Source organism: Stegostoma tigrinum, chromosome 3 (assembly GCF_030684315.1).
Source record: "Stegostoma tigrinum isolate sSteTig4 chromosome 3, sSteTig4.hap1, whole genome shotgun sequence".
NCBI lineage: Eukaryota > Metazoa > Chordata > Chondrichthyes > Orectolobiformes > Stegostomatidae > Stegostoma > Stegostoma tigrinum.
The window spans coordinates 68419997-68435002 of record NC_081356.1 but is presented as its reverse complement, the minus strand read 5'-3'; the positions used below and the strand labels follow the sequence as shown (position 1 = coordinate 68435002).

The 15006-nt window shown below is 41.7% G+C and overlaps 1 protein-coding gene across 4 annotated transcripts in view; it reads right to left on the bottom strand.

Annotated features, from left to right (window-relative positions):
- Positions 1–1321: 1321 nt before the first annotated feature.
- LOC125450800 (aldehyde dehydrogenase 1A1-like) overlaps positions 1322–15006 on the bottom strand; it is an 83511-nt gene continuing 69826 nt past the window's right edge. For all 4 annotated transcript variants that reach the window (XM_048526996.2, XM_059644660.1, XM_048526995.2 and 1 more), the window contains 4 exons: positions 7763–7927; positions 4924–5081; positions 4746–4820; positions 1322–1833 (listed from right to left, as the gene is read on the bottom strand). In XM_048526996.2, the coding sequence (XP_048382953.1) occupies positions 1761–1833; positions 4746–4820; positions 4924–5081; positions 7763–7927 (471 nt within the window). In that variant the 3' untranslated portion in view covers positions 1322–1760. The remainder of the gene's footprint in view (positions 1834–4745; positions 4821–4923; positions 5082–7762; positions 7928–15006) is intronic.

The following is a 15006-nucleotide window of genomic DNA, read 5'->3' as shown; positions in this document are numbered from 1 at the left end:
AGGAATGAGGGATGTTAGTTACATGGATAGATTGGAAAAGCTGTGGTTATTCTTCTTAGGCAAAAAAAAATGCTTGAGATAAAACATTACAGAGGTGTTCCAAATCATGATGGGTCCAGACGCAGCAAATGGAGAGACACTGTTACATTGGCAGAAGTGTTGAGAACCAGAGAACATTGATTTAAAGAGAACTGCAGAAGAACCAATGTAGAAGAGGAAATGCCTTTTCATGCAAGGTAAGATCTGGAATTTACTGCCTGAGAGTGAGGTGGACGTAGATTCACCTACTGCTTTTAATAGGAAATTGAATAAGTACATAAACAGAAAAAAAGACTTGCAGGCATATGGGAATGGACAGGAATGTGAAACTAGTTCACTGTGTTTGCAGACAGTTGGCATGGTCACGACTGGTGAAATACACCTTCAGTTCTATACTATGGTTCCATGATTCTATAAGAAGCAATTTCACGCCAACCTCACAGTTACAGCATCTTGCAGAGAAATTACATGTCAAAACTTGGATATTCTTTAGGCCTTGTCCAATGTTTAGGGCTTGTATTGATTTCAGGAAAAATCCTAGTGTTGCTGCATTTCTGCTGACAGAGCAGGACACAGTCCAAAGAAATTCTGGTGCTCATGTTTCGCTTTGATGTGATGTTATTGCTTTCCTTTGGTTCTGAATTTGAAAATACATTGTGAAAGAATATATTTACGATTATGCCAGAAATATTCAAGAGAATAAATCTTCATTAACTTATTAACAAGTTATCAATGCATGACCAGAGATATTTTGAACCAATACACTCAGTCTTGATTTCAAAACAGGAAGGTGAAGGAAAACAAAAGTGAGATAACATGAATTATACTTAGAAAGATTCCTGTATTGGACTGCCAAGCTAATGACTACCTGTCTCATTGTTTACAACTGATAGTTGTGTTTTTCTATAACTGATGTTCTAAAGCATAACTTATGTTAGATTTTAGTGATGTACAGAAGTAGTGATTGCACTTCAAAAAAAGTCATGCACACCCAGTGTTTTGAGCTGCTCCTGAGAATTGTGATAAGATGCTATACAATGCAAATATTCTTAAGTGGAGTTTAAAAATAAAACTAGTCAACTCTCTCATTCAACAATATGGTTGAATTGTAGTGGAGATCTCATTGTTCGAGCTGAGAAATTTCATTTTGACTGGTAGAGGTACTAAGGCTCCATGTTTGTTCAGTTATGTCAAACTAATGCATTTACTTTTGACTAAATGTATTCTGATATTATTTATACAATCTTTTAACTATCAGAAATGATTGGAAAAACAGTAGGAACACAGTTTAATGTTTATTGTACAATCTGTAGGATATAAATTGATAACTGAATTTCAGAGCCGTTTGATACAAATGCCAAATGAAGAAAATAAGTGCTTTTAAAAAAGAACCTTCATCATTTTGATTGATGGAGTCAGATGGGCTGAGTGTCTTAAACGACTAAAACATCAAATGTTATGAACAAAAACAATTCAAACTAAGTATCTGTCAAACTTTTTTTCATTTCTGATCTGCTGTGTAAACACAAACAGGTATGTACTATTTTGATACAATATTTATACTTTCTGGAGCAAAGCAGCTGTAAAATACAGGCCACATCATTAAGAAACTACACGGATGAAACAGATACATTACTTTCGACTTTGGATACATCTCAACAAAGTGAGGCTTCTAGACTTTTCTACTTCTTCAGGCTCAATGCATTTTAATTTAGAATATTTTAGGAGTTCTTCTGTGGAATTTTGATGGTGATGGTCTTAATCTCGGTGTACTCCTGGAGACCATATTCTCCCCTAGATAGAAAGAATAATATTCAATAATTTTGCTTAGATAATTGTGTTCATTGTGCTTGGAAGTAACTGAAGAAGAAGTTTTCCAAAATCAGGAGAAACATCCAGGGGTTTGTAGCTTTAATTATAGGAATACCTGCTTTTTACCAATATGTGAATATGCTTCTTTCCCTCAAGGAGAGACAGGGAGTTTCATTACTCCTTCACTGGATGTGGGCACCATTGTTTAGATTGGCATTAATTTCCATACTTAAGTGCCCTTTAGAAGGGAGTGGTGAGCCAACTTTGCTGTGGTCTATATAGTGTAGGTATTTTAATAATGCAGTATGGAAATAAGTTCCTGATAGTAATCCTTTGGCATTGAAGTAATGGCAATACAGTTCCAAGTGAGGAGGAGAACTTGCAAATGGTGTTGTTCCCACCCTCTTGTCCTTCAAAGTGGTCAATGCCAAGTCAAAGGAGCCTTGGTGAGTTGTTGCAGGGCATTTTACAGACAGCCTACACTGCTGCCACTGTGCATTGGCATTGGAGGGAGTGAATGTTTAATGTGGTGGATTGGTGGATTTTTGCATACAACAGAAGATGGAGGATAAAACCACAAGAAATTTTGTGCATCTTGAGATAATACACACTGCTGCTACTGTGTATTAGTGGTGGAGGGACTGGATGTTTGTGGATATGGTGCCAGTCGAGCGGGCTGCTTTGCCCTGGTGGTGTTAAGCTTCCTGACTGTTGCTGGAGCTGTACCCATCGAGGCAACTGGGGAGCATTCCATCACACTCCTGACTTGTGCTTTGTAGACGGTGGACAGGCTCTGGGGAGTCAGGAATTGAGTTACTCCCACAGTATTCCTAGCCTCTGACATACTCTTGTAGCCACAGTGATTATGTGACAAGTTCAATTCAGGTCAATGATAGCCTCAAGGATGTTGATAGTGGGGGAATAAATGATAGTAACACCATTGAATATCAAGGGGCAGTGGTTAGATTGTCTCTTATTGGAGACGGTGATTATCTGGCATTTTGTGGTGTGGTGTGAAGGTTACTTGCCATTTTTCATCCCAAGTCTGGATATTGTCCAGATCTTGTTGCATTTAGACATGGACTGCTTCAAGTATCTGAGGACTCACGAATGGTGCTGAGCATTGTGCAATCATTGACAAACATCTCAATTCCTGACTTTACGATGGAGGAAAGGTTGCTGATGAAGTAGCTGAAGATAGTTGGGCCTAGAACACTACCCTGATGAACTCCTGCAGAGATGTCCTGGAGCTGAGATGGCTCACCTCCACAATCACAATCATCTTACTAAATGCCAGGTATGTCTCCAACTACCACAGAGTTTGCCCCCAGTGATTCCAGTTTTTCCGGGACCCCTTGATGCCACACTCAGTCGAATGCGGCCTTGTTATCAAGGGCTGTCACTCTCACCACCTCTGGAATTTAGCTCTTTTGTCCATGTTTGAACCAAGGTTGTAACAAGGATAGGGGTTGAGTTGCCCTGGTGGAACCCAAACTGGGTGTCACTGAGCAGGTTATTGCTGAGCAGGTGCTGCTAAATGGCACGGTTGATGACATCTTCCATCACTTTACTGATAATTGCAAGTAGATTGATGGGGCATCATTTGGTGGGTTGGGTTTATCCTGATTTTAGTGTGCAGGACATTCCTGGCCAATTTTTCATGTTATCAGGTAGCTGCCTGTGTTGTAAGTGTAATGAAAGAGCTTAGCTAGCAAGTTCTGAAGCACAAGTCTTTAGTACTATTGCTGGAATGTTATCAGGGCCCATTGTCTTTGCAGTATCCGGTGTCTGCAACAGTTTCTTGATATCATGAGGAATGAATCGAGTGTTTCTAACATTGGGTCAGGAGGTTCAGGTCCCAAATTAATTAAAAATATGTAAAGGAAACTCTTCTCCATGTCAATCAAGGGCTCAACACTGCAGAAAATCTGAACTGAAATCAGTTTCCCAGCAGCTCTGTGTGTCTCAACCAAAATCAGACTCAGTTCATGCTTCCCACTTCTGAGGTGAAAGTAGAGCTCTCCATCTCTGCCACAAAGATAGACAAGATGGATTTCCTGTGATATATATCAACAGGTATGAGCGGTGATTTTAAGACTGTAGGTAACACAAAGAGTGTGTGTGAGCAAAAGGAAAGCTGACACCTGTGGCAAGCAATGCAAAGCAGCCGACAGTTGGCATTGCAGGAAGAAAGGTACTTCAGAATTTGCGATCATTTTGTATAAAAAGTGATGCAGAAATCAAAGAAGTGGAGGCTGCTATCCTTGATCGTAGTGCAAACCTCCCTCGCTCCACCTCTCAGTGTTGAACTTTGACCCTGCCAGGGTCTTAACCTCCACCTCATTTCCACAGCCCCTCATCAGCAGTGGATTTGTAGACATGTCCTGCACTTGTCTTGTGGCCACTGATGTCTCACGGACTGCATCTGTGTATGTACAACAGCCATTTTGGTGTTATGCACAATCATTCCACGTTATAATGTGTACCTTGATCCCTTTTAGGGGGGGAATGTGTTCAAATACTATTGATGTCATGGAGACTAATGTTGATTCTCCACAGCTAAGTCATTAAGAGCACACACAATGGCCTGTCTGATGGATTGACGTAAGGCTTTTAAACAAATAAATTTCTCCACCATTGGATTTTCTGTTAAAATTAACGCAATACTCATCTGAACTTTAATCCTTGATTTTCTTATCTTGCTACTTTCAAGTTTTCTTATCTTTCTGTAAAACCTATGATCCTTCAAAGTGGAAAATGTAATTACATCCCTTCCTCCACCAATGTGCATTTAATGAATTTTGTTGATACAAATTTGCATATATTTTGTAACTCATTGAACTCAATATGTGCACAAATCTTAAATATTAAAATTGATTTTTTATGATACTTACATTTCTCTACCATTTCCAGACATTTTAAATCCCCCAAAAGGACTCTGAACATGCATGGCATTGTAGCAATTGACCCTATTGGAATATTAATATGTTTAGCAATGCATTCAGTGCAATAGAACTTCTAGTTCATTGAAATGTTACCGTGTACTGTAAAAAAGCTTCAAAAAATGCTCACCACACAGTTCCAGCCTGAAGAGCTGAAGCAACAGTAAACGCTTTATTAATGTCTTTGGTGAAAACAGCAGCAACCAAGCCATAATGGGTGTTGTTGGCTCTTCTGATAACTTCATCTACTGTTTTAAATTTGATAATTTGTTGCACTGGTCCAAAAATCTATATTTTTGATATAGAAAGAGGAAAAACATTGTTAAGAAGGCAAGAATTAATGCACAAAAGAAACAGAAATTGCTGGAGAAACTCAACAGGTCTGGCAGCATTTATGGAGGGAAAGCAGAGTTAACATTTTGAATCCAGTGGCCCTCTGTCAGAACGGGACTCAAAAAGTTAATTCTGTTTTCTTTTCATAGATGATGCGAGACTTGCTGAGTTGCTCCAGCAATTTCTGTTTTGCTTTGTTTCAGATCTCCAGTATCCACAGCTCATTATTTTCTTCAAAAATTAATACGCATTTACTTTATCAATATTTGTACCATATTCACTTTTAAATGCATCAATCATGTTTAAAAGCATTGCTATGTAAGTTATGCCATTTTAGCTATTTCTCTCTAAAATTCAAATAGTGCCTTCCAAACTAGGGGAGGGGCTTAGATTAGTTCACAGGTCGGCGCAATATCAAGGGCCGAAGGGCCTGTTCTGCGCTGTATTGTTCTATGTTCTATGTTCTAAACACTTGCAAGAAGAATATTGTACTGTTTTGGTCATTGTATACAGTGACAACATAAATGTATTCAAAAAAGAAATTGTACAAAATTTCACTAAAACTAATTTCCACATTGTTTGCCACAGAAATGAGATTTCTCCCAAGTGTTTCTTCTACATAGTAACACGAAACAACATCTATTTGTTATAGTGATTACAGCAAATAATGGCTGAAGAAACTTCAAGTGCTGAGAATTTTGCTCCTTGTTTGGAAGTTCAGAACCAGAGAGAGACAACCCTTGACTCCACAAACTGACCCAGAAAAAAAGTGGATGGGCATGATAGATTTTCATTCCAGGTTGTGGGAAACTGCAGATGTGGTCTGGGCGATCCAGAATGAGATTAAGTGTTGCCTTGTGCAGAGGGAGGATGCACAGTATTATCTTGGTGCACCAGCACAAAATTGAAGTTTAATAAGGAGGGCACCTCTTCCATTCCCCGAACTGCCTATGTCTCATCCATGCCAACGCATCCTACATCATGCTTCTATCCAACACCATGGCCCTCCACGCCCCAATTACCAAACTATGGCCCCCAAATCCCATATGGCCCCTTGTACCCTACATGCCAACATGTGTCATTTCACCCATGCCCATGGCCCTCCATAGCTACTGTGACAAATTAATGCCAACTTATGCTAACCCACTCCTCCTAACGAACACACTTTTGTCCTAACATCCAACACACCAACTCACCTAATATCCATCATGGAAAGACCTCAAGTCCAATGTAGAGATTAGTTGTATTAAAGTTCTGCACCTACTGCAGACCACTATATCGAAAAGAAAACCACTCTCATTCACGAAACCCCATTTGAGTTTGCAGTTTTGATATTTAATTTTGACAGGATTGTTGACAGTCCTAATGGACTTGGGCAATGAGTTTATGGCCATTTATGCCTGCTCTTAATTCCATAGGGCATCTGACTTCTACCAAAAGGCCTCTTACCTCTGCTAAAGCTATCCCAGGATCGCATCCAAAGAGGTACCTTGCCTCTCTAAAAGGGTGTTGTGCTATTCATCTGAATCCATAATATTCAGACCTGTTCTTATCAGACCTAAACTGCACACCTTGGGCTTCAAAACTCCAAAATTACACTTCACTGGAGGCAGCTGATGTGTTAGCAATATATAAGATACACAAATGTGAAATGCACCCCAACAAAATGGGAAGAGTTATGTTTGGGGTAGACTAACGATTTCTCAGCAGTACCAATATTTTTGTCTTGACAGAGTGTCTCCCCCATTCTGGAGAGTTTATTTGCTATGGTCTCATGGCTAAACAGACTGCTAACATATACTGTTCAAGCTCACACTTTGTTGAATTGTGACTTGAATAAATATGGAACTCAATACAGTGATACAAATTTGAGTTCTTGCCTTCCAGAATCGATCTGCAATAATTTCAAAACTAGGAAAAATTCTCAACAGAATTTAAAAAAAGCACTTGTTAAGATAAACAAATGCCATTAAATCAAGTTAACTACGGATCTGCAGAAAGATAATTAAGGTAACTGAGGGTATATTTCCAAACATTAACAATGATAGTGACTGTGTAAAAGCTGCTAATATAAAGCATTAATCAATCTCTGTTTATATATCATCTTAATACATGAAGCTGTATTGAAGTTTAAAAATTTAGCCTAATTTGAAGATATTGTAGCTTTCCTTTAACAAAAGAAAAGTAAAATCTGATTTTTCTCATGATATGCCCAGTTTGTACGTTTGCTAATTTTTAAATAATCATTTTGAATGATCTGTGCTACAGAGATTATAGCTGTTTTAAGTGGTATTCTGGGACTAGTACCAGTAGGCTTGCTTCTCTTATGAGATAGAACTGTGCCAGACTCTCCTCCCACAACACGGAGCACTCCACCATGAGGAAATTCTGTCTGTTATCAGCTTGTTTGAGAGCTGGGGAAGTATGCTTACTGAGGACATACTGGAATCAAACATCAGTCAAGGCCAGCATTCCTACTGAGGTTTCACAATAGGTATCACAATAGGTGCTGAAAGTGAATACTTCTTCTATGAAACAAAATAATAATGACCTTGCTTTTTTCAATGAGTTATTTAAGAGCGCAAGTCTGAATTATGTACTTGTCCGAGAAGCTGGCATGTGTGAAGCCACATTACCTCCTCCTTGGCTATCCGCATTTCATCTGTAACCTCTGAGAAGACTGTTGGCTGTATGAAGAATCCTTTATCTCCCCATGGCAAACCTCCACATTCCAGCTTGGCTCCTTCTTTCTTCCCACTCTCAATTAAATTGAGAATTTTATCATACTGCTCTTTGTCAATCTGTCAAAATATTATCACATGAATGTTATAAATAAATGACTACGTTTGAAAACAAAATGGTATGATGATTGCATAAATGTTTGAGATTTTTTTTGTCTCAGGTGATTTTTTTTGTACTAGGTCATTTTACACAAAATTAACAGTTACATGAAAGTTACATTAAAATGAGAATAATACTTTGTGCCTTATTTGAATACCCTCTCCGTATAAGTCCCACAATTCAAATAGAACATTACAGCACAGTACAGGCCCTTTGGCCCTCGATGTTGTGCCGACGTGTCATACGGATCTCAAGCCCATCTAACCTACACAATTCCACGTACGTCCATATGCTTATCCAATGACGACTTAAATGTACCTAAAGTTGGCGAATCTACTATTGTTGCAGGCAAAGCGTTCCATTCCCTTACTACTCTCTGAGTAAAGAAACTACCTCTGACATCTGTCCTATATCTTTCACCCCTCAATTTAAAGCTGTGCCCCCTCGTGCTCGCCGTCACCATCCTAGGAAAAAGGCTCTCCCTATCCACCCTATCTAACGCTCTGATTATTTTATATGTTTCAATTAAGTCACCTCTCAACCTTCTTCTCTCTAATGAAAACAGCCTCAAGTCCCTCGGCCTTTCCTCGTAAGACCTTCCCTCCATACCAGGCAACATCCTAGTAAATCTCCTCTGCACTCTTTCCAAAGCTTTCACATTCTTCTTATAATGTGGTGACCAGAACTGTACACAATACTCCAAGTGCGGCCACACCAGAGTTTTGTACAGCTTCACCATAACCTCTTGGTTCCGGAACTCGATCCCTCTATTAATAAAAGCTAAAACACTGTATGCCTTCTGAACAGCCCTGTCAACCTGGGTGGTAACTTTCAAGGATCTGTGTACATGTACACCGAGATCTCTCTGCTCATCTACACTACCAAGAATCTTACCATTTGCCCTGTACTTTGCCTTCCGGTTACTCCTACCAAAGTGCATCACCTCACACTTGTCTGCATTGAACTCCATTTGCCACCTCTCAGCCCAGCTCTGCAGCTTATCTATGTCTCTCTGCAACCTACAGCATCCTTCGTCACTATCCACAACTCCACTGACCTTAGTGTCATCTGCAAATTTACTAACCCATCCTTCTACGCCCTCATCCAGGTCATTTATAAAAATGACAAACAGCAGTGGACCCAACACCGACCCTTGCGGTACACGACTAGTAACTGGTCTCCAGGATGAACATTTCCTATCAATTACCACCCTCTGTCTTCTTTCAGCAAGCCAATTTCCGATCCAAACTGCTATATCTCCCACAATTCCATTCCTCTGCATTTTGTACAATAGCCTATTGTGGGGAACCTTATCGAATGCCTTGCTGAAATCCATATACACCACATCAACCGGTTTACTCTCATCTACCTGTTTGGTCACCTTCTCAAAGAACTCAATAAGGTTTGTGAGGCACGACCTTCCCTTCACAAAACCGTGCTGACTATCCCTAATCAATTTATTCTTTTCTAGATGATTATAAATCCTATCCCTTATAACCTTTTCCAACACTTTACCAACAACTGAGGTAAGGCTCACTGGTCTATAATTACCAGGGTTGTCTCTACTCCCCTTCATTTGCTATCCTCCAGTCATCTGGCACTATTCCTCTAGACAATGACGAGTTAAAGATCAATGCCAAAGGCTTGGCAATCTCGTCCCTGGCTTCCCAGAGGATCCGAGGATAAATCCCATCCGGCCCAGGGGACTTATCTATCTTTACCCTCTGAAGGATTTCTAATACCTCTTCCTTGTGAACCTCAATCCTACCTAGTCTAATAGCCTGTATCTCAGTATTCTCCTCGACAACATTGTCGTTTTCTAGAGTGAATACAGTTGAAAAATTTTCATTTAGCGCGTCCCCTATCTCATCTGACTCCACACACAACTTACCACTACTATCCTTGATTGGGTCTAATCTTACTTTCATCATGCTTTTATTCCTTAAATACCTATCGAAAGCCTTGGGGTTTACCCTGATCCTATCCGCCAACAACTTCTCATGTCTCCTCCTGGCTCTTCTGAGCTCTCTCTTTAGGTCTTTCCTGGCTACCTCGTAGCCCTCAAGTGCCCTAACTGATCCTTCACATCTCATCCTAACATATGCCTTCTTCTTCCTCTTGACCAGAGATTCCACCTCCTTCGTAAACCACGGCTCCCATACTCTACAGCTTCCTCCCTGCCTGACAGGTACATACTTATCTAGGACACACAGGAGCTTTTCCTTGAATAAGCTCCACATTTCTAATGTGCCCATCCCCTGCAACTTTTTTTCCTATCCTATGCTCCCTAAATCTTGCCTAATCTCATCGTAATTGCCTTTCCCCCAGCCATAACTCTTGCCCAGTGGTATACACCTATCCCTTTTCATCACTAAAGTAAACATAACAGAATTGTGGTTGCTATCACCAAAGTGCTCACTTACTTCCAAATCTAACACCTGGCCAGGCTCATTACCCAGTACCAAATCTAATGTGGCTTTGCCCCTTGTTGGCCTATCTACATACTGGGTCAGGAAGCTCTCCTGCACACCCTGGACAAAAACTGACCCATCTATAGTACTCAAACTATAGTGTTCCCAGTCAATATTTGGAAAGTTGAAGACCCATGACAACTACCTTGTCTCTCTCACTCCTATCGAGAATCATCTTTACTATCCTTTCCTCTACATCTCTGGAACTATTCGGAGGCCTATAGAAAACTCCCAACAGGGTGACCTCTCCTTTCCTGTTTCTAACCTCAGCCCATACTACTTCAGTTGATGAGTCCCCAAGCATCCTTTCTGCAACTGTAATACTGTCCTTGACCAACAATGCCACACCTCCGCCCCTTTTACCATCTTCTCTGTTCTTACTGAAACATCTAAATCCCAGAACCTGCAACAACCATTCCTGTTCCTGCTCTATCCATGTCTCCGAAATGGCCACAACATCGAAGTCCCAGGTACCAACCCATGCTGCAAGCTCACCTACCTTATTCTGGATGCTCCTGGCATTGAAGTAGACACACTTCAAACCAACTTCTTGCTTGCCGGTGCCATCTTGCTTCCCTGAAACTTTATTTCGGACCACCCTACTCTCAACCTTTTCTATAGTCGAACTACAATTTTGGTGCCCATCCCCCTGCTGAATTAGTTTAAACCCACACGAATAGCCTTAGCAAAATTCCCCCCCAGGATATTGGCACCCCTCTGGTTCAGGTGAAGACCATCTTGTTTGTAGAGGTCCCACCTACCCCAGAAAGAGCCCCAATTATCCAAGAATCCAAAACCCTCCCTCCTGCACCATCCCTGTAGCCAGGTGTTCAAACCCTCTCTCTCCCTATTCCTCGCCTCGCTAGCACGTGGCACGGGCAACAAACCAGAGACAACAAACCTGTTTGTCCTAGCTCTCAGCTTCCATCCTCGCTCCCTGAATTTCTGCCTTAAATCCCCATCTCTCTTCCTACCTATGTCGTTGGTGCCAATGTGGACCATGACTTGGGGCTGCTCCCCCTCCCCCTTAAGGATCCCAAAAACACGATCAGAGACATCACGCACCCTGGCACCTGGGAGGTAACACACCAACCGTGAGTCTCTCTCGTCCCCACAGAACCTCCTATCTGTCCCCCTAACTATGGAGTCCCCAATGACTAATGCTCTGCTCCTCTTCCCCCTTCCCTTCTGAGCAGCAGGTACAGACTCTGTGCCAGAGACCTGTGCCCCACTGCTTTCCCCTGGTAAGTCATCCCCCACAACAGTATCCAAAACGGTATACTTATTGTTGAGGGGAATGGTCACAGGGGATCCCTGCACTGCCTGCCGGTTCCCTTTCCGTCCCCTGACCGTAACCCATCTGCCTTTTTCCTGTACTTGAGGAATGACTACCTCCCTGTAACTCCTCTCAATAACCCCCTCTGCCTCCCGAATGATCTGAAGTTCATCCAGCTCCAGCTCCAATTCCCTAACGCGGTTTTCAAGGAGCTGGAGTTGGGTGCACTTCCCGCAGATGTAGTCAGCAGGGACACTCGTGGTGACCCTTACTTCCCACATTCTGCAGGAGGAACATTCAACTGCCCTGACCTCCGTTCCCATTAATCTAAATTCCCAAGACTGAAAAACTAAAGAATAAAAAATAAACTTGTTAGCTTACCAATCGGGCACACAAATATATTACCTCACTCACTCACCAGTCCTGTGTCGGCTCCTGCTCAGCGTACCGCTGCCTATACACGAGGTAAGCTTTTTAAAGATTCAAAAACAGTGACTCACTGGCTTCCCGACAGGCTCCTGCTCCAAGCTCCCGCTCGCGCTGCTGCTGCAACTTCAGATAAAATGTAATGGCTCAGTAGATTGCAATCTCAACTCTGTGCCAGGAGGCTTATGTCTATGTGCTGTTACTGGATTTGAGTATAAACATTAAGGTGAACACTCCCGTGCTGTACTGAAGCAGTTTCTGCCTATATCCAGCAAGACCTGGACAACATTCGGGCTCGGGCTGCTAAGGGGCGAGTAGCATTCATGCCACATAAATGTCAGACAATGACCCTGTCCAATTTGAGAGAATCTATCCATCTCACTTGGCATTCAAAGGCATTACCATCACTCAATACCCCACTATCAACATCATCTGAAACTAAGAACCGAACTAAATGAGCCATATAACAGCAGGACTGAGGCTGAGAATTCTTTGGTCAGTAACTCACCTTGTCATTCTCCAAAGTCAGTCCACCATCTGCAAGGCACAAAGTCAGGAGTGTGAAAAAAATGCTCTCCACTTACCTGGATGAGTGCAACTCCAACAACAGTCAAGAAGCTAAATGCCAAAAAAGCCAAAGCATCTTGTTTGATTAATACCCCTTCAATGCTCACTGCCCTCACTGCTGACACACAACGGTAGCACCTTACCAAGACTGTCAACAGTAAGTTCCAAGCTGGTGACCTCTATCACTTAGAAAGAAGAAGGCAGCAGATGCATAGGAAGACCACCATCTGAAAGTTCCTTTCCAAGCCTCAGGCCATCATGACTTGGAATTACACTGCTGTTCATTCAGTGTAAAAATGCTGAAAATCCCTTCCGAACAGCAATGTTAGTGTCCTTAAAGCCTAAAACCGCAGCTATCCAAGGAGAAGCCTCACATTCATCTTCTGGGGAAATTGGGAATTGGTGATGAATACTGCCCTAGCCAGTAGGATGACATCCCATTAATGAATATAAAAGAAATGATTACCACATTCTCACAACAAATCTCAGGTATTATGCATATATATTCTAAGAACACATTTTTCAAGAGTCGTGGCACCGACTGTCTTTACTGAGCTCTGACAGTCTTAGCAAAAAGAACCGGAACTTTCTAGAAGCATGTGCAAGGCTTGATGAAAGAATCGATTATCAAATTACTGTATGCAGCAGAATGAATAGGAAATTTCTCTTCATCCTGTGTCATTCAGCAAGCACTGAAGGTGAAGAAGACAAGATCGGAAGGTAGGCTGGTTGCTATTGTAGTGATTGTAACAAGGTCAGCCAGATGGACCCACAGAATATGAGTTCCCTGATTGGGGCTGTTAATCTGGTCCAATCAGGGATCCCTGGATGACAGATATATACAGGAGTGTCAGGGGATCTGTTCACCCTGAGAGCTGTCTCTAAGGAAGTTGGCACAGTGTCAAGGACTCTCCATGTGCAAATAAAGGGTAACTTGCTGACATAATACCAGCCTCTGTGGAGTGGTGCCATGAGAAAAGTAGGCTTATGAAGAAATTTACAAAGATTTGTCTTTGATTTGGGGTAAGCATTTCTGGCATCATGCCATTATTGGGAAGCTTGACATGTTGGATCCTGCCATCAAAGAGCGGGCCCAGTATGTGGAAAGAATGCATTATTTTTTTCCAGGCAAATGACATTGGGGCTGATGAACATCTGAGTAATTCTCCTGACAGCTTGTGGGCCTATAGCTTTTTCGGTTATGAAGTGCCTGAAAGTTCTTGAGGCACCAGATACTAAAACCATTCAACTGTTGACAGTTAAGAAATATTATGACCACAGGCCTCCTTTAATTCAGAGACGTTATCAGTTTTACTCGATAGCTCAAGAGCCAGAGGAACGTTTGTTGTGATTTTTGACGAGGTTAAGATGACTGGCGGAAGCATGTGACTTTAGTTTAACCCTAATGAGACGCTGAAAGACGGTTTCGTTTGAGAGATTAATGATGCAACAATGCAAAAGTGTCTACTAGCCAAAGCCCAACAGGACTTCAAACAGGCACTACAACTGGCTTTATCATTGGAAAATGCGGCAAGTGGAGCGTATGAGTTGCAGGGTATTCTGATGGAACTGGACAGCCTCAGCAGGCTGACTGAGCTTGGGGAACACCACTTGAGTGAATGCAATTGTGTGGCCTCACTCAGGACATATCCTGAACAGAAGAACTCTAGGTCAGCCCACAGCAAAACCCTAAAATAAGCCATAGCCAAACACGTAACATTTTCTTTAGGGTCTGGGCCACTAAGCCATTGTAGTTGCTGCTGGTATGTGGATTCGAGACAGCAAAAGAGTCCCACTAAGCCTGAATTAAGAGAACTCAGAGGCTAGTATTCAGGAGTACACACCCTGGAAAGTCCACCTATATCTGGCTTGGAACAGTTAAATTGCTTAGCAACATTCGGATCAGAACCAACCAAAATACACATCTGCTTAAATGATCACCTGATTCTAATGGAGTCTGATACTGGCGTGGCTGTGTCAATTGATTGCAGAACCAGTCTTTAACAAAATCCGCAAAAGGGTGACTTGGTGACAGGCTACTGGCCTCTGTGGAGTTATTTCAGATTTAATTTGGCATAACTATATGAAGTACTAGACAGTTGATGGAATAATGCAACTGCCAGAATAAATTAACCAGCTACTAACCTGTAATTAGTTGTTGATATCTTTAAATGAAATATAATTGCACATAGATTGACATTATGATTTGCCTGCCCTGCGTACCTCAGATACACATTCACTGCATGCACGCTTCTAACTGAATCAAACTGCTGTCTCACATATTTCACGTTACAAACGT